The sequence below is a fragment of the Ooceraea biroi genome, chromosome 5, assembly GCF_003672135.1.
Source record: "Ooceraea biroi isolate clonal line C1 chromosome 5, Obir_v5.4, whole genome shotgun sequence".
Taxonomy (NCBI): domain Eukaryota; kingdom Metazoa; phylum Arthropoda; class Insecta; order Hymenoptera; family Formicidae; genus Ooceraea; species Ooceraea biroi.
The window spans coordinates 10,813,213-10,838,538 of NC_039510.1; the positions used below are offsets into that span (position 1 = coordinate 10,813,213).

General features: G+C 37.9%; 1 protein-coding gene across 1 annotated transcript in view; it reads right to left on the bottom strand.

Annotated features, from left to right (window-relative positions):
* Positions 1–86: 86 nt before the first annotated feature.
* The window catches only part of LOC105281158, a 316,155-nt gene continuing 290,915 nt past the window's right edge, over positions 87–25,326 (bottom strand). The window contains exons 6-14 of the mRNA XM_011342200.2: positions 21,285–21,494; positions 20,370–20,630; positions 13,719–13,835; positions 13,508–13,621; positions 13,134–13,277; positions 7,160–7,362; positions 6,461–6,612; positions 6,297–6,369; positions 87–5,801 (exon numbers count right to left, since the gene is read on the bottom strand). Coding sequence (XP_011340502.1) covers positions 5,780–5,801; positions 6,297–6,369; positions 6,461–6,612; positions 7,160–7,362; positions 13,134–13,277; positions 13,508–13,621; positions 13,719–13,835; positions 20,370–20,630; positions 21,285–21,494 — 1,296 coding nt within the window. The 3' untranslated portion in view covers positions 87–5,779. The remainder of the gene's footprint in view (positions 5,802–6,296; positions 6,370–6,460; positions 6,613–7,159; positions 7,363–13,133; positions 13,278–13,507; positions 13,622–13,718; positions 13,836–20,369; positions 20,631–21,284; positions 21,495–25,326) is intronic.

The window sequence follows — 25,326 nt, forward strand, 5'->3', positions numbered from 1 at the left end:
GGATATAAAATAATTGTCAAAATAAAATATAAATATCGATGACAATAATTGATGGCAGGGATAATAAGCATGATCGGAAGTAATTCTGTTAATTTGCAGTTTATTTCGTAAGACATCTTCGTTTCTACAGTAATTGTAATTGCTGCTTTTCTGTCGCTGTTACATGATTGAGCCTATTTTATGTACAATAGTCCCAACATATCTGACCTGATTCCAATCCAAGGTAACAACACAACGGATGGCTTTTATACAAATTGAATACAAAACATGTGCAATCGAGAACGAAACGATGCGTTTACAGTATAAACTTACACATAGCTCGATTACATTATTACAATGCATAGATTTAGACTGATCAGACGAAAGCTAAGGTTTCTTATTGTTCGCTTATCCAATTACTTCTTTTAGTATTGTGCCTTTTAAAACACAATAAAAAATATACTCGTAAAGATACGAAAATTACAAGAACATTAATCGATTTATAAAACAGCACGATATCAAAAGCTTGATTTAACAAAAAGTTTAAAGAGGTTCGCAGACTTTGACTTGAAAATTGTACCGGAAGTCGCGATCATCAGTTGATTGCAGATGACTATCGATCTCTAAAATCGAAATGTTTTCGTTCATCAGAAATTTTGTAATTTCAATATGAAGTGACACATAATAAAAATCGATATAAATAAAATTTTATAAAACTAATAAAATTTGAGAAATAAAACTATGGCAAGCTGTAATATTCAGGAATAATAAACGGTGTTAATTGCTTTATAAAGCATATTAATGTATATCTCAATATTTTCGCGTAAGAATCTAAAGATGATCGTTACTTTCGAGATGATTCTCGTAGAACTGAAAGTCGAACATTTGTCCTTCCGAGTGTATATTACATCGACTCCTGCTATGCTTATGAACATTTGCGAACAAAAAGAAACTTACAGATCACACTATAGGCATGACTGTTGAAGTTTTCTTGTCGGCAAGAAATTATACCTGCGATCGCGAGTTTTGTCGCATTAATACACTTGACATGCCATTTTTTTCCAACGTGTATATACGAAGGAAAGTGAAGTAGAAAATATTAAATACATCAATCGCATTTGCTACAAGACGGCAAACAAAAAGCGACTTGCCCGCGGAATTCTACAAAGGAGATATCCTATCTACGTTGCATGATGCAATTATAATCTTACATCACTTAAGGGAATGTCGATCAAGAATACGCTCTCAGCGCGGAAATTAATATTAAATCTAACTCGAATACGCGCTTAATTTAGGCATAAAGTGGTCCGAGTCTGTATCGCCGAGAAATATCATAATATCGCTATGATACATGAGAAAGCAATGATGATAAAATTCGATAATACTCAAGAAATATCTCAAAATGTGCATCACTGATTTTGGAAAATTCTACGTATTAACAATATTACGAAGTATATCAAAAGCATTTTACAATCTCTCATCTCTATACTGCAACGCATATAAATTAATCTAAAATAAAATTGTACTTATTATAAAGCATGATTAATAAAACATGAATAAGAAAATGCAGGGAGAGAGGAAAGACTGTCACAAGAGCAAATAAAATTATTGATGTATCAATACATATATACAAACATGAAAAATCAAACGTCAAAGGATGCTTCAAAGAAATGCTTTGACGCATTCGCAACGCACGTTGGTTGACGGAGTCAAGCCTCGCGCATAGATATTCATAAAAACAATTTCTTAAAAAAATAAAGCGGAAAATCTGTCCTATTAATGACACAAATTCGGGCCAAACTAACAATCTAATGACTAGATGATTAAGCAAGACTTACCATCGTCTTCCAATCAATCGCTCAAGGATGAACGTACGTACATACTTAAAGTTGCGTTAGGCAATCTCGGATTGACGACCGATCGACGATCGCGGTCACTGATAATAATCATAGACTCCGATGCGGTGCAGAACCGCTTCCGTTTTTTGCCGTCACCTAAATTCGGTTGCGGCGACCTATACTTTAGATCTAAGTAACGTACAGATACGTATATAGTTATATATACACACACGACTTTCTTCTTATGTACAGAATTGTTAATTATAGAACGTCACTAGTATCGTCGAACGCGAGGAGAAAGGTCCGCTGTGGCGACGGGGGGAGAGGGTTGATCGTTAGGGGTTGAAACGGTGTGAGCGTGGAGGAATATCCGGGAAATGATTTGCTCGATTATGGGAACGGCTTCGCATCGTATAATGCGTCGTTCACGACGACGATATTTTCTCGCTTGGCAAACTCATTGCGTTTGTGTCTGTTAGAAAAATCGTACAAAATAGCGTGGTAGAAAATCCGTCGTTGAGATGACGCTGCGTGAGGAGCGACAAATGAACGGGGATTTGATTCCGAGCGCATTAACAGAGATCGAGCAAGGGTGATCGAGGGGATTGGGGGATTCGTGAACACGGATGGCCGTATGATCACGATATAACGCTACGAATATTGACAATGTAACACGCGCGCCGCTTAAGGTGGTACAGCATAATTAGCCTTACTGTTAATCATTGATTTACGATAACGTGCATGTAATCGTCGGTAATCGTGGTGATCTGTTACTACTAATGGAAAATTGCCGCGAGAACTGCGCGATCAGATCGCGTGCGAATTTTGTGAAGGAATAAACCGATGGTGATCCGGTTAATAATGCTGGACGAAGATAGTCGTATCAAACATGTGTAAAATGGCAAGTAAAAAATGACGGACTATACCGAACACTTATAAATTTGTAAAACTGTTAAAAATGGCATCCCAGTAATAACGAGTTTTGACGTACGATTGTATACGTATTTCACCTAACAATTACATATTATTATATTAATATATATATATCATATATCACATATAAAATTTGTCAAAATATTTATAATGAGAAAACGTACGTTTTGAAATGTGACATGAGAGCATTCAATAGCCGAGAGGACTCAATAAGTCAAGTATTTCATAATAAATACATATCAAATGTATGTAAAATCGACTGATGAAAAACACATGGGAAACATGGATAATCACATTTCATTAATGGTTCATGCACAGATCGATGATTATCAATGGTTTATCCCAATGACACATCGAGATGAATATTCTTTACGATGACCTGATTCGCGCAGAATTCGCGGAATTTGTCGTTTCGATCGATAAGATATACTTTCTTTGTTACGTAATCTTTCTGTACACTTCGTGCTAAGTGCATTTCATATCCGCTTGTCACCTCTTGCTTCCCGTGCCGAGAGAAAAATGCAATTAAAATCTTCGTAATCTCGCCAAAATATACCTTACTTGAATGACAGGGAGAAAAGGAAAAAAATAGAGATTATTTCAAGCTCCTCTCGGTGAACGCATGAAAAATGTAACGGAAAGTATTTCCATCAACCGGGAGGGAATCGTAACCGACTATTTCTGACAAACACTATCGATCGTTTCGGTGACCGCGAGAAGAAATTAGAGCGGATATAGAATTCTTATTAAAGAGCAAATGGGAATGAGCGAGATGGTGGTAGAACCAAAGGAATGGGAGAGGTTTTATTCCGTAAATGTGTTATCGTTTCGGGGGAAATCGTAAAATGTTATTACACAACATCGTCGTGTCTTCCATCTACGTGTATGTGGCCCTTTCAACTAAACGAGATCGCGATTTGGAACGCGTTTCAATTTGCATGCAATTTTTCTCTCGGGCCGCGAAGTCGTGACCCAGTGAACGAAATTCGAAACAGCTCGTTTTGTTTCCCTCCTCCTTCGATCGTGCCATCGCAATTTCCCGGCATTTCGTCGTGCCGTAGGCAAAGTTTACGTACCCAGGAGGAACGAACTCTTGGTCCCTATAACTGTTCGGAAACACATATGTTATCTTTTCTTGAATTATTTATCCAGGCAAGTATCTGGCTAAATATAGAAAGAAACGAATATTTTGTCAGTTATATTACGGCAGATTCGTATCCGCAATTTTTGCGGACATATCGGTTTTTTTACGGGAGGAATTTCACGATCTCACGGGAAATAGTGACGCACGCGTTAAGAACACGTCTCGTTTAATACAGTCCAATATCTCGTAACATATTTCATAGATTGTAATTTTTTTGTGTTTAATACATCTCGGTTACTGCTTTCGATCGAAGGCACGGCACACCACATTCACGTCCACATTAATCACGTTAATTAACACCGAGTCCGTTTGAAAAAGTCGATTTGTTAATTTTTGATAATAAATTTACTTTTCCGACACTCGCGAGTGCTCTGAGACAATCGTGAGTATATTTTACTGCTAAATTCGTTATACGGCTTACAATTACTCACTCGTTAATTAAATCACATTGATAAATATTGACGGAAAGCGGACATATTTACCCAGGCGCAGTAATTTTCGGAAGCCTGCGTCACGTTATAATTCGCGAGAACGATAGCCACAACGCGTCGAAATATTTTCGACATATATTTGCGAGGAATTCTATAGAAAATAAACAACATAGAGCCTATCACAACCAAATTATCTCGAATTTACGCAATATCGGGCGTAAGAACGATAACTAATTTACGCAATCGTTCGGGAGCTATTAATTATACATTTACGTGCGTCACAAAAGAAACGAAAAAGTCACGATCAGCCGACTATCATTCATCGTACGAGCACGCGTGATTGATTGAACGCATGGAAAACGGAGGATTCACGATTCACATCGCTTCGCCGACATTCTCGACTTCTCCGTCGTCCTCATCTCGATTGACCATCCTCGCGATTAGTTTCTCATCCTCTTAAGTACGTGCACGACGATTTCCCTTTTTACGACCTATCTCCCGAGCTTACCGCGCGGGCTTACTCTACAGGAACGACCCTACTTCTCACACCTAGGAGCCTGTTAGCGTATATCAAAAGGGCTATGTACAAAAGGTGGTATCCGCCGACCACGTCTCCCTCGAACGGGTCCGTGGCTGCTCCCGTCTCGCGCGCGAGCCTGTCTAGGGGTAAAAAGGGGAAAAGTCTTCTGGTTTTCGCTCGAGGGAGGAGTGATCAACGTGTCGAAGGCTTAGGAACTATACTTACGGCTACGCGACATTGTCGAGCGAATTTCACAGTCGTCCATTCGGCGTGCTTAACTCGATATTCGCGCCATGTCGAACCACGGGGGGTCCCCAGCTAACTGAGATGGTCGGAGCCTCGTATTCAGTGCCCACGGATACTAGTCAAAATCGGTCGAACTGTACAATCTCATTAATTGACGATTCGCATTTCAACGTTGATTGCTTTGTTTAGGCGCAATCGCTCGGTTGGCGTCTCATCGGCCGCGAATTTTGAATGGACTCATCTCACGCGACTGCACCGCATAAATAGTGTTCTTTTCCGTTTTACGAGCGGCAAATGTTAACAAGATACGTGCCCATCAGAATGAAAAAATTCAAAGTATCCGATATTTTTAAATTGCTTTCAGCAAACTATATCGAATAAAAATAACAATCGAAGGAGATGCAACGCAAGAGTTAGCAATGATTGTACAGGTCGATTGAATGACATCTGGATGAGAATTGTTTCTGACTTCGCATAAATTCGCAAGACACAAATACCTAATCTCAGGTCGCTCCGGTAATACTTTAGTCCGCTGTCTCTCTTCCACTTACTCTTCATCTCTTCTCCTCAACGTCATCGCGGATAAACTAGCTACGATTACGAATATATATTAATATTTATAAATGTATCTTCTCGTATATCTATATCAATACCGTTCCCACTCGGCATGTTTCGGCATAGCTCGCTTTCACTGGGTGTTCATCTCGGATCTGTTAACACATAATTGCAGAATTTTCATTCTTTGCACAGTGCGATCGAGTGCAACTGAGTTTTCGAAATTGTCGACCAAACGCGTATGACAACCGCGGATTTTTTAATTTCCGCGGAGTTCATTTATCCTGCCAGCAATTATAGTAATACAGCAATCCATGAAATTAATATATCGCGAAATTGAATACAGTACAGACTGTCGTGTCAAATCCCGTCGAGAGATTATAGATTGGATTATACTGAAATTATACGATATTATACGGCGAATGCTTGACGTACGTGTCGAAATTGGTATCATCTAGGGATCCAATCAAATTTCATTGCGTTACATTGCAGCGAAAATTTTGTTCCAGCTATTGATGGTAGCGCAATTTCGCTGCGCCCGGTCCATGGTTTTTAGTATTTCAGATAAACTCTCAATTATTTAAAAAATAATTCTTATTATTTCAAATATGATAATAAAATATGGTAAGGTATCTTTACGGTGTACTCACTTTAAAGCTTTATAACGTTCTTTCTCCGGATTGTTGTCGGGCGGCTCGCACTCGAAAGACGCTAGCGCAAGTGCTGCAGCAAAGAAAGAAGGACGGGAATTCAGAATGCCGAACAATTTCACGTTTTCACATTTCAACAATGAAATGAAATGGATATTGCTTACTGTTTTCCGTCAGCACGGGGCTCGCCTGGAGGAAGGCAATGACGCGCGGATTCTTCTCGAACGGACAGGCAACTTGTTTCCACACGATGAATTCGGTCACCTGTTTCGCCAGCTGCCAGAACTTCTCGAAGTTGATGTGACCATTTGGCAGTCTGCAAACGCATAACTGAACTTGAGCAGCAAGGATTAATTAGCGAGAAAGCGTATCGCGCTTAGACGCGTGCATTGTACTTGACACGCCGTGAATCGATAATCTCGATCTCTGTAATAATGTCAACGAAACTGCTTTGATATCTGTTTGTGAGACATATAATTACCAGATATACCAGATATATCTAGAAACAATATCAGATTAACCATCTATTTCGTTATTAAATTTAGCACAACCATACAAATCGTTCATATTAAAAATGTAATTGTTTAATTCATAAAAATATACATTATTAATATTGAGATTATTATTATAATTTGAAAATTTATTTTTTGAACGAACAAATGTAAGATTAAGCGTTTTACATTTGTTTCATGCAATAATCATAGTATATGCAGTTATGTGATATTTGTTCTTTATAAGCTAGATTTATTACATATAACATTAGAAATATTATTGATTTCTTCGCACAATGTCTATAATTTCAATTACACTGCAAAAGCATATGAATAGATCATAGATACATTTGATGAAAGGCTATTACTCACTTGTTGCTGCAACCCTCGTTGAGGAAGTAAAGGTCCTTGACGAGAAGGCTGAAGAAGGGCACTACGATTCGCTGACGTTCGTCTGTAGCACCAGCACTACGCCACATTGCGGCCTTCAACGTGCTGCGATAGCTGCTGAAATTACTGCTCGGATCCATTTGATGCTCCAAAATCGAGAATTTAGCAGATTGCACTTTCGACCACTAAAAGCCAAAAAAAGGAGCTTGTCTTATGCCTATATCGCACACTGGCCAAACAAGATTATAAATTTATTTATTGAAAGCGTAGGTACAATACTCGAAACTATAACTCGAAACTATAGTAACATTATTATAGTAAAAAGTATTCTAAAAAGAAACCTTATATGACATAAAGCACGTTCTTTAATCTTTAATATCTATTAATCGTGGCAGAATACAAATCTGTTGATATCTGTGGGACTCAAGTTCAATTTGCAGTTTCCTTCAATTCAATCTCGTTCCTTAATCTAATTTGATGCGAAGAATAGACTTCGTTCGCTTAAAAGTGCTGCTGACAATCGATAGATAATGTCTGCATTCGTTTCAAGCTTTAGAATCAAAATAAAATCCAAACCTTTTCTTTTCTGTCTTTTAATCTTTCTATTTCCTACCATAATAAACTTTTCGCTGTTGTTACTTATTTATTCATTTTCTTTTTGATGTTTCTACTTTTTTTCTTTCCTTTTCTTTAGAATTTCTCTCTATCATGTCATTAATGATAAGATAAAGTAATGTTATACGCGGTAACTGCTAACTGATAATTAATTTTTATAACTGTTATATAACTTTCATTTCTTAAATTTTATTTTGTTCTTTACATAGACCATTGTTAAAAAATTTTATGTAAATTTTGCAATTGTTAGAATTTTAATAATTCTAGCAATTGCAAAAAACAAGTTTTTTTATTTTTTAGATTTCACGATTATCATTTTTGAAAAATTATGTTATTCGAGATGACAGACAGTTCAGATCAGGACTCATGTTTAATATGTAGAAATAATCTTTTTATTTTGTGAAATCTTGTTTTTCTGTCTTTCTGTAGAGGCTTTGACTTTTGATCCTGTCTCGCAGGTGCCTGATCCCTAGAGAATACTTTCTGCCCGTCTTGGAGGCCATTTTTCTTGGCCCGACTCGATTCGACTTCACCGGAAACGCTCGTCTAGAGCAAAAACAGTAGCAATCGGGGACTCCTGCCAGATCCGGTAAATTGAAACTGGATGCGACGGAAAGGATGTCGGAATACGATCGTGTGGAAGGAATGGAATCTACTTTCCAGAAAAAGACTGGCGAAAAAATGTGGCTAGAACGAGACATAGGAGATGAAAGTAATCAAGAATTTTTTCCGAAAAAACAAACATTTTCTCTGATAAGAAAATCTGAAACTCGTGGAGTTTGATTAATTATTAATTACGTATCCATACATATCATATGTGCTGTGAAAAGAGCAAAATTGAACTAGCAAATATAATTTCACATGAAGAAATATTTTGGAAACTTTATTATTTGATGCCAAAGAGATTAATTTTTCTTCATCTACTTTATTCAAGTGCTTTCTCTTATCTGTGAATTTATCTTTACTTCCGGTTGTTGCTTGAAGATTTGCAACTTACGGAAACTCAATTTAAAGCTATTTTTTTCCACACTTGTTTTGCTAGGCAAAAGAATCTCATCATCGGGGGCGAGCAGGATTAAGTAAGTTATTCTTCGGGTATAAAACGTAAGGATGACGCACGATGGAAAGCGGAACGGTGAACAAACGTAATTAGCTTTTTGAAAAGCGGAAGGTCTTCTCCACGAGCGAAGACGAAGATGTCTTTTGCAGATTATCTGCCTAGTAAATTAATCCTCGCCGCTGCAATATCCTGCACTGACGTCATGCCTTGCATCCGAGTCGCGTATTTGATGGAAAAAAATTAAGTTGTAAAATGGTAAAAGGTTGTTTTTCGGTAAAATTAATTAAATTTGACAGTATCAATTTATCTATACGTAAAAATCAGACATAGGAAAGAGAAAAAATAGAATATGAACAAATACACACAAGTAGCATATTTGGACGACAGTAAATATCTCCCGCTAAATGTATTTTTCGAATTGGATAGAAATATCGTGAAAACATATAGCTACTACAAATTTTGTCGCTCTTTCTCTTTTTTCCATGATTGTGCGGGATATAACATTGTTCAAATATATTCTCTTTATTATTTTTTTCCCTTTTTTAGGAGTTTCTACTGAAAATAAAGCAATAGAATATCTATTAGCTTTCCAAACAAGATGTTAATAATATGAAAATAAAAAGTAAAGCAAATATAACTGATGATTCGAAGCAATATCCTGCTTATATCTGTTTTAAATATTTCTGCATGGATGGATAGCCAATATCGCAAATATACATAAATTACTAACACAATTTAAGAGTATAGTACTTAATATTAGGAAGATAACATCGTAATGAGAATAATTAAAACAGAAACGACCAATTCTATTAGAGACGTAATTTTTCTGGATATAAAATTGTTGTCTGGATATAATATTATCAGTTGGTATGAAAACACTGGTTAATTGCTAGCGATCTAACTACCGCGAAGGGTATCACGCATCACTCTCGCGATAGTATTCTGGATGAAACTCAAGTCGCAAGTTATCACAAAAGTAGAGGATGTTAAATTTTCATTAACGAAAATTACTGAGCGAATTTTCCGCGCCCCTGACATGTTCGTTGATAGTTCCAGCAATTATTTCGCCTGCTTTCTATATAAATCAGCTGGTCCGGTCAAATGAACTTTGCATAGCACGAGACGCACATATCAAACGTTAGCGAAGAGAGAGATAGAAAGGGGGAGGGAAGAAAAAGAGATTGTATGCGCGCCGAACGGTTGGTTAAACTCGTAATTGAAAACGAGGAAAAAGCTTTCCATAGTCCGATATTTCTCGCGACTCGATTCCCGGCTCAGTTATATTACTGGAAAGAGAATGAGTATATTTCTTGTTACGAAATACGCGCAGCATTCCGCACATTTTTTGTTTTATGTTCCAGAATAAAGAGAAATTATTCAACATTGAACACAGATCTTGGTTTCCAATGATTTTGATAACTCAGAAATTTTTACTTCAAATTTAGCAACAGACTCGTAATACATTACTGAATGTTAATACTAAAATATAACAATATACAATACTTGAACGTTATTATAGTGTTGTTTATGTCTTCGTCGAGAAGATCTTCGAGGGAATGTTGTTTTCAAAACGCTGCATGCTTCTTGTGCATTCAGAGAATCGCGTGGTTATTCGTGTGGTTCCGGACTGTTTTTCTTTGTCGAAATGAAAAGCTTCAGATGAGTTTCGGAGCGATACGAAGAAAGAAAACGAGAACGCAGTGCACGACACGATAACAATCTGTGGAGCATCTTCTCTCGACGCCTTCGAACCGGGAACTCTGCGAACGATACGTGCTTCGATTATTTTTTTCATCAACGTCAAGGGATGTAAAATTCGCGGCGTTTCCGCTCTTCCATTTTCGCGCATGTCCGTCACGGACGCGTTTGTTCCTTCCATCGGCGTATTTCGTTTCACATCGAAACGGAGTAATATTGGAGTCGTTTCTCTCCTATTTTGGCGAGTTATAAAATTACGCAAGCAGGATTTGAATTTAATGATATAACATCGGTGGTGCGACGAGGGGTGCACGGAATTGCTAGGACAATGACGTGGATGGCAATGCGGACGCAAGGAATATAGCGCGCTGGTTCGCCATTGTTTCCTTCCAATCCGAATTTCTCGTCGTTTGTTTGCGAACTGTTAACGGGAGATCTGGAGACAATGTCCTGCGCTTTAATAAGCTTCTCATTAGCTAAGCGGCGACGGTGAACCGCGATAATTAATTGAGATATCACATATAATAAGCGATTATGCGATTATCATATTATTTTTAATATTGAAATATAACGGCAGAAAATTTTAATCGCTTATATTCGCCGTTATTAATATAAATCGTTTTTTAATCATGATAAATCATCTTCTAATTCGAATATCTCGCATAGATAGTATCTTGGAAATTAATTGCTACCATTATTCAAAATTATTATATTATTTTCTTCTTTCCTTGCCAAATTTATTTTACCTTAAATTTGCTATTATAATACTGCAATCAAAGAATTATCTATGCATGGGGCTAATAAATACTAAATGATTTCAATCCAACGATTTCAATCTTGGATAATTCTTTCTCTTTGGGAACGACCTTCTGCAGATATTTTAGATTCAAGATAAAACTTACTGGACGCTTGGACAAGTGGATGCTTGGCTCTGCCATTAATCGGATAAATATTAAATATACGTGGGAGCTTTCGAAAGCTGTCCGGGCGAACGTTCTGTCAGAAGCGACAACTGGATTAAAGGCATTCCTGGACGGAGTGCACCCGTGTGGAAATCGAGAATACGTAATGACGCGAGTCCTCCCATGGGCGTGGAACGCTGGTCGGGCAATTAGCTAATTCCCAACGAGACGAAAGGAACGGCAATGGCGTGGGACAACGTTGCCGAGCAACGCCGTTTGACTTGAAACTTTTTAATTAACCCAGATCGCGGGCCGCATTTCGGGTCTTTCCTGCGGCGCCACGGCTAACCGCGAGAAGAAAAATTCAATCAAGCCAATTTGACCGCGCACCCTTCGCTTTCTTTTCGCCGACAGCGATGTCCTAACAGTCCCCTCATCTTGTTCGTGACGCGTCAAAAAAATATCTACAACTAGAAATTATTAATATGAATCTTTTTTGTATGTGAAAAAAGAGATTAATATGAATTATTATACGGGATAATTTACATTATATAAAATGTTACAAATGGATTCTTCATTGAAATTTCGGACGAAAGATTTCATTTCCTCTGCATAAATGTTATATCAGGCAAAATTGAAATAAAATTGAAATAAATATTTAATATTGAAAACAAGTTACCATGTGACAACCATAAAATGACAAATTCATTACCTCGCAGGTAACAGAAATCAGTCCAGTACATGTAACACGCGCACTGTTTTATTATTATTATTATTTTAATATTATTATTATTTTATTAGCAATATTTTATTTTAGAAGAAATCTAAAAAAGAACATGATGCAAGGAATATTAAAATAAAATTTCTCTCTCCTTGAGATTGAATATACCAGATTTCTACAATGCAAATTTAATTTTATATGTAATGTTAAATCTATAAACATATGGTAAATGGTAAATCTTTAAATTTGTAATAATGGTCCTGACTCGAGCTGATTACACGTGGATAAGCGCGATTAGGATGGCTCTCTCAGGGTGGCTCTTTTCCTCCATGGAGAAACAGCACGGAAATTTGGCTCCCGGCGTTTTGTCACGCTCAATGTTGAGCGTCACAGCATGCCACGCTCGATTTACGAGATTACAGGGCGCTTATTGCTCCGACGTGCAATCCCGCGAAGGGGTGTAAACGAGCGGGGAACGCCGGGGCCATGTCGCTCCGCCATTATCTCCCCGACATTGCGCTCTAGCGCGAAAAATGCGTCGGCGCTAACCGTCCTGCGGATTTTCACACTTTTCGTATATGCTTCCGCGTGATCAAAAAATTGGAAGATATATGCGCACATTGTCCCGAACATCTACGTGCGAATATAAAAAAAAACGTATCGATGCCGGTTTCAATTTGCCGAGCGTAATTCGCGCGGAACTCGTCTCTGGCAAAATTGTAATAAAATCTATCCAGAGAAATATTCTATTAATTCTATATATGTATGTTATATTATAACAATTGCAAACAATACACGTAATATTAAACGTAATGATAAACTTTATTCATTTCGCGTGGCACATAACAGATATAAGAATCTCTATACATGTATATTCAGTTTTAATTCGGAATTTAGAATTTAGAATAATCATAAATGTTACTTATGCTGTCGATCGAAAATGTTTGTTAATACGCTTACCGTTTTCTTCAAGCGAGATATTGGAGACATGTTGAGGCCAGCGATAATCGCCATCAGAGAATTAAAGTTACCAATGTTAAAGCACTCTCGGGCGGTCTCGATCCAATATTCGACAACACGTACGCGTTGCTTCTTCTTCGCATGCTGAAAAAGTATCGAGAAAATACATAGAGTTATGATATATCTAATACTCGAATCAAATTTGCGATATAGATATCTAATACTCAAATCAAATTTTGGAGAAATGTGAAAAATATATATTTTGATTTTATCGGAAAAAAATTTCGATGTTTTTCAATATAGAAACAAAACAGATATGCAGAAAGTATGCAAGAATATTCATACGTGAATATTGTTGTTAAAGTGATATTTACCTTGCAGACTTCCGTCGCTACAAAGTAGCTCAGTCTATTAAACCATTGAACGTACGATTCGAGATTCCGGGTTTTCTTCATATCTTTGAAGGACGTTTCTAAATGCGGTGATTCCTGGTGGAATAATTAAATGGTTCTTACATTGTTCTTAAAAAATGTTTAAAATAACATCAAGCAAAGTAATTGCAATTTTCTTTAGAAATATACTCACTTTGGCGAAAGCCTGCACGAATTCCTCGGGCCCGATATAAGAGAGCCTTTCGAGTTCCACGTGAGTCAATTGTTGTGCCAGCACGGTGGCTGATGGACAGAGTTCGGTGATGTCCACCTGAAACAGAAAATAATAGTTCTGAATTGCAGTGATTGGAATTGAAACCCAAAGAAAAAAAGCTGTCTTGTTTATAAAAATTAAATTATTGTTTTTAACATATGATCGATTATTATAATTCGCATAATAAACTATGTTCAAATAAATGAAATATGTTCAAATCAAGCAGTGTATTATTTTGTAATATTTTATCTAAATGAATGCCGCATGCACAAAGGTTGCAAGAGAAGTGGTTGAACAAAGCATTACACGTGAAAAGGAAAACTCGTCGAAGATTGGTGCAACAAATGAGCATTTACGACCGCTTGCCGTGTCGCTTTCGGCTTCTTCGACTTTTCGATCTCCGTTTCTGGAGGGACTTCGGTCTTTCAGGGCTTCGATTTCTTTGCTCGTCCTCGCTCGCTTTATTCCATTTGATTCTCCGACGACATTCGCCTCAATGCCGCATCTCAAAGGACGATATGCAGCAGAGAAAGGAAGGAAAAAAAAGGAAAAACGAAAGAAAAGAGAGAATAGAATTTGTGTACACCTCCTTCGCACACACAAGTTTTCACCCTTTACGAGTGTGCGCGTGTATACATGCACGCTTTGACAGCTTTTGGGCTTTACAAGGAGCGGTAGAGGATGATAAATATATGTGTTTCCCGAGTGCGGTGCAAAGGAAAGGAAAGACGTCATCGAAAGGCGATGAATAAAATCACTGGGCCGCGTGATCCGTTTAGGAGGAAATGGCACTCCGAGACGGACTTCCCTCTATCGAATTATGTCGCAGATCGTATTATCGAAGTGCCGGTCCACAGAAGTGGACAGAGACTAACTAACAGGAAAAGAAGAAATTGCATTGACGAGAGTGCCGGTAAAAGAGCAAATTCAAGGATTCTCGCGCGGGGAAGGAAGGGAGTTTCGGTTCGAAATGTAAAAGATAGCGCGCAACTACCTCCGATAGTTCGAAACAGAGAAGAATGGAAATACATTTTCAGGTGGAGAAAAGACACTCGCAAAAAGAGGACACACGATGCTTTGTGATAGGTAAAGCGAACATTCCTCTCTGGTTAACGTTATTCTTTGTAATTGGCGCGGGCGTAAAGAAACAAATTCCCTGCACGCCACCGGCGAAACAAAGAGTAGAGACGCGAGTACAGAGAATAAACGCGCATAGAATTACGGTGGAAACTGAGTTCCATCGTCGGTTCAGCGGAGACAAAAGTAGAAGTTTCCGTCGAAAAAGTTGCGGTTCGAAACTTTTTTCCCAAAGACTGTAGTTATGGCTTCTTCCTTCTTCTAAAGCCAAGCATAAGGAGGCAACGAGCTTATTTTGATATTACGTTAAAATTCCTTGATTGCGGATCAGCTCGTCGTTGGAGAACGCAGCGAGATACTACTATTCGGTCATTCGTCGTTGATTGTGCTGCAATTTTTAAAATCGCTGCTATCGGTTATCGAACAGCGATCTTGTTTCGCTTTTATGACTAATTACGATAATGTAATCAGTACAGGCCACGACAAGCAGAATTAGTTCGCAGCGGTTTACTGGGACAAAGTCGTTGAAAAGACCTAATCGGTTGGCGGTCTCGGACCGGAGGCGAAGTTCGGAGTTGTCCGGAGATTTGCCAGAGAGCGATAATGCCCGGAGCAATACCCAAAGAAGCGTTGCTGCGAGATATGCAAGTGTACATAGTTTTGCTACTGTGCACGCAAGATCGTGCCGTGAGATTCCTGTGATTTCTTGCACCGTATGATTAGTGGTAAATTTCCCGCAGTCACGTAGTGGAATTATTTCAGTGAAAACAAAAAGAATGCACCAAATTTGGAATAAATCTTCGATTAAAAACGCAAGATAACTTCTGTGCCATATCAATCCTTTTGAATTAATTCAGAGAGACATATAATAAAAAATGTGCTTCTGATTTTATTTCAATTGTGAATTATTAATTATTAATTATTAATGTCGATCATTTCCTGCAACAACAAAGAGCTTGGAAGTCATTGATACTGATAATTAAATATTATAATTAATTGATTAATATTAAACGAAATTTTCTTTTGTTACGCATAATGATAATAATGAGCTCCTGCATCTGACGTAATTGGCTTAAACAGTGAGGTTTGCATATATGATTTAATTAATGAACAATTTGCTAGTATAGATCGTGCTAATGGAGGATGTTATACAGTGTAGAGAAAGAAGGAACAATTATAAAGCCATTTCTTCGCTTCGGAAATTGCTAATCCTCATCGAGAAGCGAATGCAGCGAAGTCAATTTCGAGATAAAGCAAAGCGAGTATCTAGCTCGTAGTAAAAAGTGGCGGCACATCCTCTCATAAAGTCTCGTTTGAGGAGAACTGAACTCGTTCTCGAATCGACGGATAAAATAAATTGAAAGTTAAAACGAAATTTCTAACGACGAAAGACGAAGAGAGCGCGGTCGTGCTCCCGAGGTGTTTCTGCCAGCTCTCGATATAGGATGCACTTAGAAATTACCCGATAGGAAGAAAACAAATATCGAAAACTCATTATTGGTCTCGTAAGTCTACTTCTCGTCTCGGGCGAAAAGACGTGATCTTTTTTCTGAAGGTGAAAGGTGCGACACGTAACGAACGACGTTCGATGAAAGTACGACAAACTCATAATTCAACTCCTCGTTCCGGATTGTTTGTATCGTTGCTACGTCGATCTATAAGTCGCTGATATAGTTCGAGATTCGCGAGTAAATACAAGTAAAAATACAAGAGCAAAGCCCTTAAATTAAGCGTGGCACGACTTCTCGCGTTTCCTAATTAAACAACGTGCAACACCGAAGGACCGCCTCTTACGAACAACGATGAACGTCGCATCATAGTTTATGAAACGAATAAAAATCCTCCAAGGGGTAGACCCCCGACTGAAAGTTTCAGTAAAAAAATGAAGCAGCAGGGAGCGGATTGGGAGAGAAAAAAATACGGTATTAAGGCCGAATTATTGGTCTCGAGAGTTATAACTTGTTTCTACGTGGAGTTGCCGGCGCCGTGGCACGTACAGAACGAGTTGAAAAAGCGCGGCGAAGCGAACTTGTGGTTTAATAAGCCGGAGCTTTGCGAGAGCTTGACCTGATCCTGCCGTCCTGCCTTTTCTTCTTAATGCTTCCTTCTTTTTATCTACCTATCTATCTACGCACGCACCCTCTCGTCTATCCTGTAACCGGGACAAGTAATCTCCACGCAAATTAAGATACATTAAAGGAGTCATCGAAGCAATTGCGACGAAATGGCCTCTGCGGCTCTTTCTCATGTACGAGACTCTTCCGATGAGTTGGAACAATAAAAGAATTCCAACGCGAATATCACCATCCGAAGAAATTTATTAAAGCAAATTGCAATTGCATGTTTGATTATTAGGTGAATAACTAAGTAATCCTGGTCTAGCTGGCGATGAATCAAACTAAACATATTTATGAAAACACAACATAGTTTCTCGTGCATTAAGTTTATAGAAAACAGATAACGTTTTAAAAAACAAAAAACAAAATTCTCTAAAACGTGCTACATTAAGTTGTATTTAGACACTATTTAAACGTGACTTAGTTAATGATCTAATTTACACATTATATACACATATAGATATACAGGGTGTTTCCTAAGTAAGTAGACAAACTGAAGGAGGATATTCCTTGGCTTATTTTAAGAAGAAAAGGTCATATAAACATATGTCCTAAACTGCTTTGTTTTCCAAAAAAAGTACATCACTGTTTTCGTTCACTTTTCGGATAGCGTGCTTTTGCAGTACGAGTCAACAAATTTCAACAGATCTCAGAAATCGCATAATAGATGGATGTGAAAGAATACGTAACACTCCAGGTATTTTTGAGCGTGTACGTTAATCAATGGAAAGGAGAGTTGAGGCGTGTATCATGGCTGCAGGTGGACATTTTCAGCAGTTACTGTGATGTTATTATTTTTCTCTTTAGTTACTATTTTCTTTTTCGTTATAATTTTTCTTTTTGGGTACTATTGTTTTTCATTTGTTTCATTTGCAATAACACAAACTGTTCTATAATAAACGAAAAGTGAACGAAAACAGTAATGTACTTTTTTTTGGAAAACAAAGCAGTTTAGGACATATGTTTATATGACCTTTTCTTCTTAAAATAAGCCAAGGAATATCCTCCTTAAGTTTGTCTACTTACTTAGGAAACACCCTGTATAGATATATACATACATATACTTTATTATTATATATTTTGATAAGTGGATAGTTCAAAGGAACATGCTTTTGTCAAAGCCAAAGGTTGTTCATGCCAAATATTTGAAAAATACGGTAAAAGATAGTACCATAAAGGGGAATATATCGCCAAAATTTTATTATCGTATATTTATTACATATTCTTCTTCTGCATATTATATATCGATGCACCAATGTATAATAATGAAGCGTTTACAAAAGCTTGCGTTTTCATACGTGGAAAATTGCGGGATTGCCTTATTTTCCTGTGGAAATTTAGCGGCATTTGCCACACCGTCGGCAAATATCGCGTTCGCTTTAATATTCTTCGGAGCGAACTCTAGCCAGAAATTCTATCTCGCGGGTCTAATGGAAATTTTCGTTTTAAACATACGGATCCAACTTTACTCCCCGTCCCCGCACGTAAGTAACAGTTATTTCGTATTCATGGCAGAATTATTGCGTGCGTAAGTTCAGCATAGATTCTCCCAACTCGTCGTTTACATTGTGCTACGTTAGTGTCTAGGCAGGATAATTCGATTTTTGGGCAAGTTCCAAATCTTTCAATATAAATAACATTCATAAATGATTATGAAATTGTGACACAATAAATGTAAGGAGACTTAGAACCGTGAAAAATTTTATATTGCTTAAAAGCGTTCTTCTATAGTATTATTTATTAAATACAAAAGCAATCTCTCCGAGAAATAATTTGTTGATAACAAATTTGTAAGATAAAATTTGACAGCTGATAAAATTTGATTTTATGTGTTCATCTTATTTTACGATAATAAAATTCTAACAAAATTGATAAAATAAAAGCAGGAACGTGTCTCATAAAACACCAACGGAAGATTGGTGGTGTTGCGGTGTATACACCTTGGAAAATGGCTCGGTGGATTGTTATATTGTGCAAACATTGTGATCATCCCAACACATAATCATCACGCTCTATCGTAATTTCTCGCACGTTTACGCGAAATGACCCATGCAGCGTCCGTAAAGGGATGCGCGGCTACACAATTTCGTACTGATTAGCCGCGCGCACGACACACCCCGGTCGCTATATTTAACTAATTAATGCACCTGCAAATTACCTATTAGCGGGTGTTACAAGCGGCGGTAGATAGGTGCGCGATAATCAAATTAACGAAATGGTTAACGTCTCCCGGCATGGGAACCCCGTTAGACTAACCGTGCAAAGTGCACGCGCGCATGAACGTTCAAGTTTCGATCGATGTATATGATGTTTTTGCGCATATAAACATGTGTGACACACATGGACATGAAGAATGGGAATACCGATATTCGCGAAATGTAATATTAATTGTGCGTGGAATGAACGAAAGTGAAGGAGAGAGATAGAGAGAGAAACAGAGAGAGAAGGGAAAGGAGAATGCACAAAGGGTGGAGTGTTATCCAAAGGGAGAATATTATCGCTTCATTATGCTAAAAGTCCTCGAAGGGTCGATGCGATTACGGTAAACCGAGTAAGCGTGCTTCGCAACACGGCAAGTCGGATTACGAGAGTATAAATCCATATTGAAATTCGGAACTATGAAACGTTCGGGTCAATGTGCGATCAACCAAGCACTACAATCCTTTTTCCCAATAAGCCGCGATATTAGATTGCGATTATAAAATCGGTTAACGCAATTTGCAAAAATAATCTCACTTGCAAATATTTTTGCAGATATAGATGTAATTAGCATCGAGATTTAATTACGAGCTCGTGATGTCGTTTATAATGCATATTGATATATACGCCCGCGAGTTTGATTCATACAAATAAACAGTTGCCACTCGAATCGAATAGGAAATATCAATTACTACGTATTATTGTAGTTAATAATAAAAAACATGTGGCTTTATTTACGCGAGTGCGTTATTCAGGTCGGTGATATTATTTCGTTCAACGAATTGTTGTAATCTCTATATTTTCTTTATATCAGAAATTAGAATTGTTAATTTCTAGATTTAATGATACTTTTCCTTTCGCATTCATTCATATTCATAACTTAACTCTCATAATAATTATCATACATATCATAATACATCCAGTCTACAATTCATCCATCAAACCGTCTAAATAAAATTTGCATGAAGAAACTGTACCGTAACAAGGTAAGCAGCTAAGCATATCATTCCAGTTCCTGTCTTTCCTTTTTTCGGGCGGAAACAGGGGTATCGTCGTACGCAAACTTCGCACGCGTTAAGGAGATCGGCGGTGTTTGCAGTTCGGAAAACGTCGCGTTAAGCCACTAACTAAGCCGAGGCGGGACAGCGAAATGCAAGCTGACGGCCGCAAATGGGCGCTTGTAGCGGAACTCACGAACCTGTGTAAGCTGCTCCGTCGCTGCCTCGGTCGCCAGTCTGGCCAGGCCCTCCTCGTACCTTTCCAGGGCCGTAAGTCGTAGCAGCAAGTTTTGCAGCAACCCTGAAACTTCCTGCCTGGCCGCGGCGTCGACCGCAGCGACTTTCTGCGTGATGGACCTGACGTGACCCATCACCCTCTCGTCCCGGAAGTCGTACGGGAATGTTTCCGTCCATTCCGCCAGCAGCTGCACCAACCGCGGCACGAACCGATGTAGTCGTTCCTGAAATATGTAGCCGGGTTTCCCATTTTTCTCATTTTATCTGTTTCCGATGACGAAGGTGATTTCTGTGTCATCGCGCGAAATTTACCTCGGCATGGGGCGGGTGAAATGGTGGGGACGCGAGGCAGAATATTGGTCTCACATCGTAACTACATTATTAATCCAAATCTTGGTATAGAAGAAGCAGATCGAACTAAGCCAGAATATTTATACAACGCAGGAATGCGCTGATTTATACTTTATACGATAAAAAATGGCCGTAGCGACTAGCTTCTAAACTTTCATAATATATCGCATTTATATAAACAAGGAAATATATTGCGAGCTTATACATTGCACAGGAATCCCTCAACACCAATAAGAATTTTAATGAAAAGAGAAACGCTAAATAATCATGGGTTCGTTAGAAGAGAGAAAACGATCTAGCTCGCTTGATAAGATGCTAGATAGGAACTGGGAAAAGAGCCATGGAGTTTTTTTGCGCCATTTTTATTTCGCGGTAGACGAAAGGTTGGTTAGATGGAAGGTTGAGAGAAGAGGATACGAGAGTGCATAACTCTCTGATGGAACGATAATACACTTCTTCGTGGATGCATGGTGTCGGTAAAGGGCTTCATGCCGGTTCGCACAGATCAGAAGTACACTGGTACTCACCTTACCGCCCTCCCCATTCAGATTCTGCTGATGCTCGCAGAGAGCGCAAACCTCGCCCAAAAGCTCGTGCGGCTTGATGAAGAGTCTAGCGCTCAGCAAAAAGGCGAAGAGGTACGCCCGATCGGGATAATATTCCTCCGTAGGCACCATATGCTGTACCAACGCTTCGAGCGAGCCTGAGACGAGGTTGCCGTCTCGATACACCAAAGCCTGAAACAGTATACGATTCAACCTGAGTGTGGTAATGCGATAACAGACGCTGTGAACTTCCTCGCAATGGATATCGTGTAATGACACAAATCAGACGAATAATGTAATTCTCAAGAGATCGTTAAAATATCTTGCATGACCGTTTCTGTCATTCTCTATTAATGACTATTTGAGGAAACGTGACATTTAAAATAGCTTTGCTGAATTACAATGTTTATCAAAATGATTTTTATTTATTCCGCTGATTCTTTATGGATTTAACAAATATTTCAAAAATTAAAATCTTGATATTTATAAAACGTTGACTTCGTATTATTGCAGAGGATTTAATCTTCTCTTCTGACACGTGTATTTTGGATTGTCTCTTGTCGACTGTATGATCATGAATTTCTCTATCTACTCATATGTCATGATAATTTAACGTTTCTATTAAAGCTATATGCATTAGTTAATGGTGATGTGTAGGACTTAGTTACATGATGTTTACGTAGATATATCACGAGCTGACGAGCTATAGTCTAAAAGCTCTGAAATTTTTCCGTCGCGTCCACATAACGTCTCCAGTATGTGGGACTTTCACGAGTTGATACGTGCATGGAATGTAGAACCTGCTTGGTAGATATTGCCGAATACCTCCACGGAACACGCTTTTGAGTTAGCTCGTTTCGAAGTTGGCGAAATGCTAAATCTGCGCATCACCAAAGTTGCACTCACAACCGAGGTAAGCTCTAACAAGCAGTACGGAATTCAAATTGGATTCCAACTTAAACTTATCGCGTCTTAATGCAGTAATGACGAGGTAATATTTCCGCCATGAACGACCGTCGAGTTCTCGGTGCATCCGATTACCGATTACGATAATCGGCGATATCACTTTAAAATTTACAACTTACCTAAATCTGCGCTTAACATTCGATATTTGGTATATATGAATAATGTTATAACACTTAATATAATCATTTATTACACGTAATATTTTACTAGTAATCGGCACGCTGAACTAACATTTGGAAATATACCTAATTAATATATTTCGTGAACGTAAGCCATAATTAATTATCATAAACCGATAAAAAGAAGCTTTTCTCTTTTGCACGTTACATATTATAGTTACATGTACCTATTTTCATGTACTACTATCCACATGATAGTATAGCTCAGTCATGTGCTACTATTGCAGTAATTACATGTAATTATTTTTGCACATTACATGTACAGTTTCATTGCGATGGGTTTTGAAAGCAGTCGGATAACTGGTAAACTTGCATGATAGATAGAATCCATAGAGGATTCAAATGGCTTAAGCTTAACTCCGTTAATGCAGCATCGACGAGATAGTATTTTCACCCTAACTCGCGAGAACGATGCTAAAACTTTCTGCACCAACAGCCGGTTGGGATATACGAGTTAATGTGAAAGTGTGAACATCCACCCCGTTCATGCAACACTATTCTAAATTTCCGTCTAAAGCCCTCCACTTGATTAAAGATAATTTTATTATCTCAATAATGCATTCGTTTTCGCAATTTGTTTTAGTACAAAACGTTTCCAAGAGGAACACTGAAGTGTTCGTTAGCATTACCCCGTCGTAAAAGCATTGCATTACCTCCAGAAGAAAAGCAGCAAGTGGAATCAATTTCATTTCGTCTTTTTGACGTTGTAGAAACTCTTACGTTTCCTTATCTCCATTTTAACAAAAATTTCATATGGAATCTTTCTATTAGAGAGCACGTGGAGTACACTTTTTCAGACTGGTTTTTACGCTTATAAGTTTTCTTTTTTATTAATCTCTCTTCTTCATTCTTTGGTGTTCTCTACTGAGCCACTGAGTCTGGAAATTAATGATGTGGTACATTGTTGTCCACCGAATTTTATGGAATACCGAATGGATGAGATCTTTTGTGTAGTGTTCACATCTCTGAGACACGAATATCACTGAAAATCTTTGCTCGTAATCGTTTTCTAATAAATACCATTGCTCTCGCTTTATTCGAGCTTTAGCATTTTATGATGGAGGATGAATATTGTTAAACTAGGGCTTTACGTCGCTTTGAGAAGTTTTAGGTTCAATTAGTTTATTGAAACAGAAGACGGGAGGTCGTAACGGTACGGTACTATTACGAAGTTTCCACGGGTCGTAAAGCGTCTCCATCCGTGCCACCTATTTCCCGTTAACTGCAAGTAACAAAGTGAATATCCTGCTGTTGTTCCCGGTTTCTCTTTTCCATGTTCCCGATCCGGGTTACGTATGTTTTCGGAAAGGAAGTAAACGCAACTCCGCGGTCATGCAACTTCGCCATAAATCCCAAGTCAGGTTTAAGAAAGAAAAATGAAGATAGAAGATAAAATTAGCGGTTTACCTACTGTAAGAAAGAGAATTACTCAAGGAACATATAGGAAAGCCTCTGTATCTGGACAAATAAAGCGATGACAAGACCAGGAAATGGTGTAAAAGATTAAGAAAAATGATAATATTATAATATTATTCTGGAAACCTAGAACATCATTCTAGATAAAGCAAGACGAAGAAATAATAGAGAAACACGAAATAGATATATATGCTCAGTACCTGAAACAAAGAAGAAAAGGCAAGGAAATGCGCGATATGGAAACTATATATTATTTTACAGTGAAAAAGGAAGAAAGAAAGAGCAAAATAGAGAGACAGCTAGATATCAATCTCTGAAGAGAAATAATGAACCAATAGAAGAACTGATGTTGAAGTACAAGACGCAGTCCTACGATAAGAGGAAGAAGAAGAAGAAAAAGAGAAGCAGCTTTAATCAAGTCACGAAGTCAATCCTCCAGCTTTATTTCTGTCTCCTCTTTCTTCTCCATTCTTTTGGAAATTATATAGTATCTCACATCGTGCAACAGTTAGTTCTTAAACAAGTCTTTTAGCTCGTTATTGTACAGAATCATTCTGACAAAATTTTATTATTCCATCTTTGCATCAATAAATAAAAGGCACTTCTATTTAAATTCGTATATATTCATCTTTATTACTTTTTCTACATTAAAATAGATGATGTGATTGATGCTCGATGGAGGCTTCATAGTTACTTCATAATAAACTCTTTCTTCTTTATTCTTTTTGCATTTTCTTCATTAAGTATGACGATAAAAGTGTAATAACTGACTTTTCATGGTCAAAAAAAGTTTCTGAGGACATCCTCCGATAATAAAGTATACATACATTGTATAAGACGACGCAATTAGGTGGCAACTTATCAAGGAGCCGTGAACAAAAGGTCCTTACGTGAGGAAAATCGAACAAGATAAAAAGTTAACTAGAGTACTTCTGTTAAAACGGCAAAGCTGTTCTCGTAAAAACTAATCGTACGATTGATGAAAAATGAGAAGATCCAAGAAAAACGGAATAAAGTTTCTCCCAGGTTGACGGAAAGTTTAACTTACTTTTATTTAAAAAAAAAAGAGAGAAAGAAATGGAAGAAGTACATAGCTGTTAAAGTCACACGGGACAGACATGCAAGAGCCTAACGAACAAAGTGCGGGAACATTCTGCACGCGAGATTAATCAGACCAAAAAAGGAAAAGAGCACGGCGGTACCCTGAGAGGTTCCTTTGTACTTTGAATAAAGCTTTTAACATTCGCGATATAACTCCGCTTATATTGCGTGACTTATTAATGAGATGATAAAATGCATGAAACACTGTAGCTGACGGAAAATATTGTGTCGGAAATATGCAAGCAAAGTAACTCTTAGAACGTATGTTAAATACGTACAATATTTAATGAAAATGTTAGTACTGGTACTTGTCGAAATATTATAATGTTACAAATATTTAATAACAATTCTCTACCTTTAAT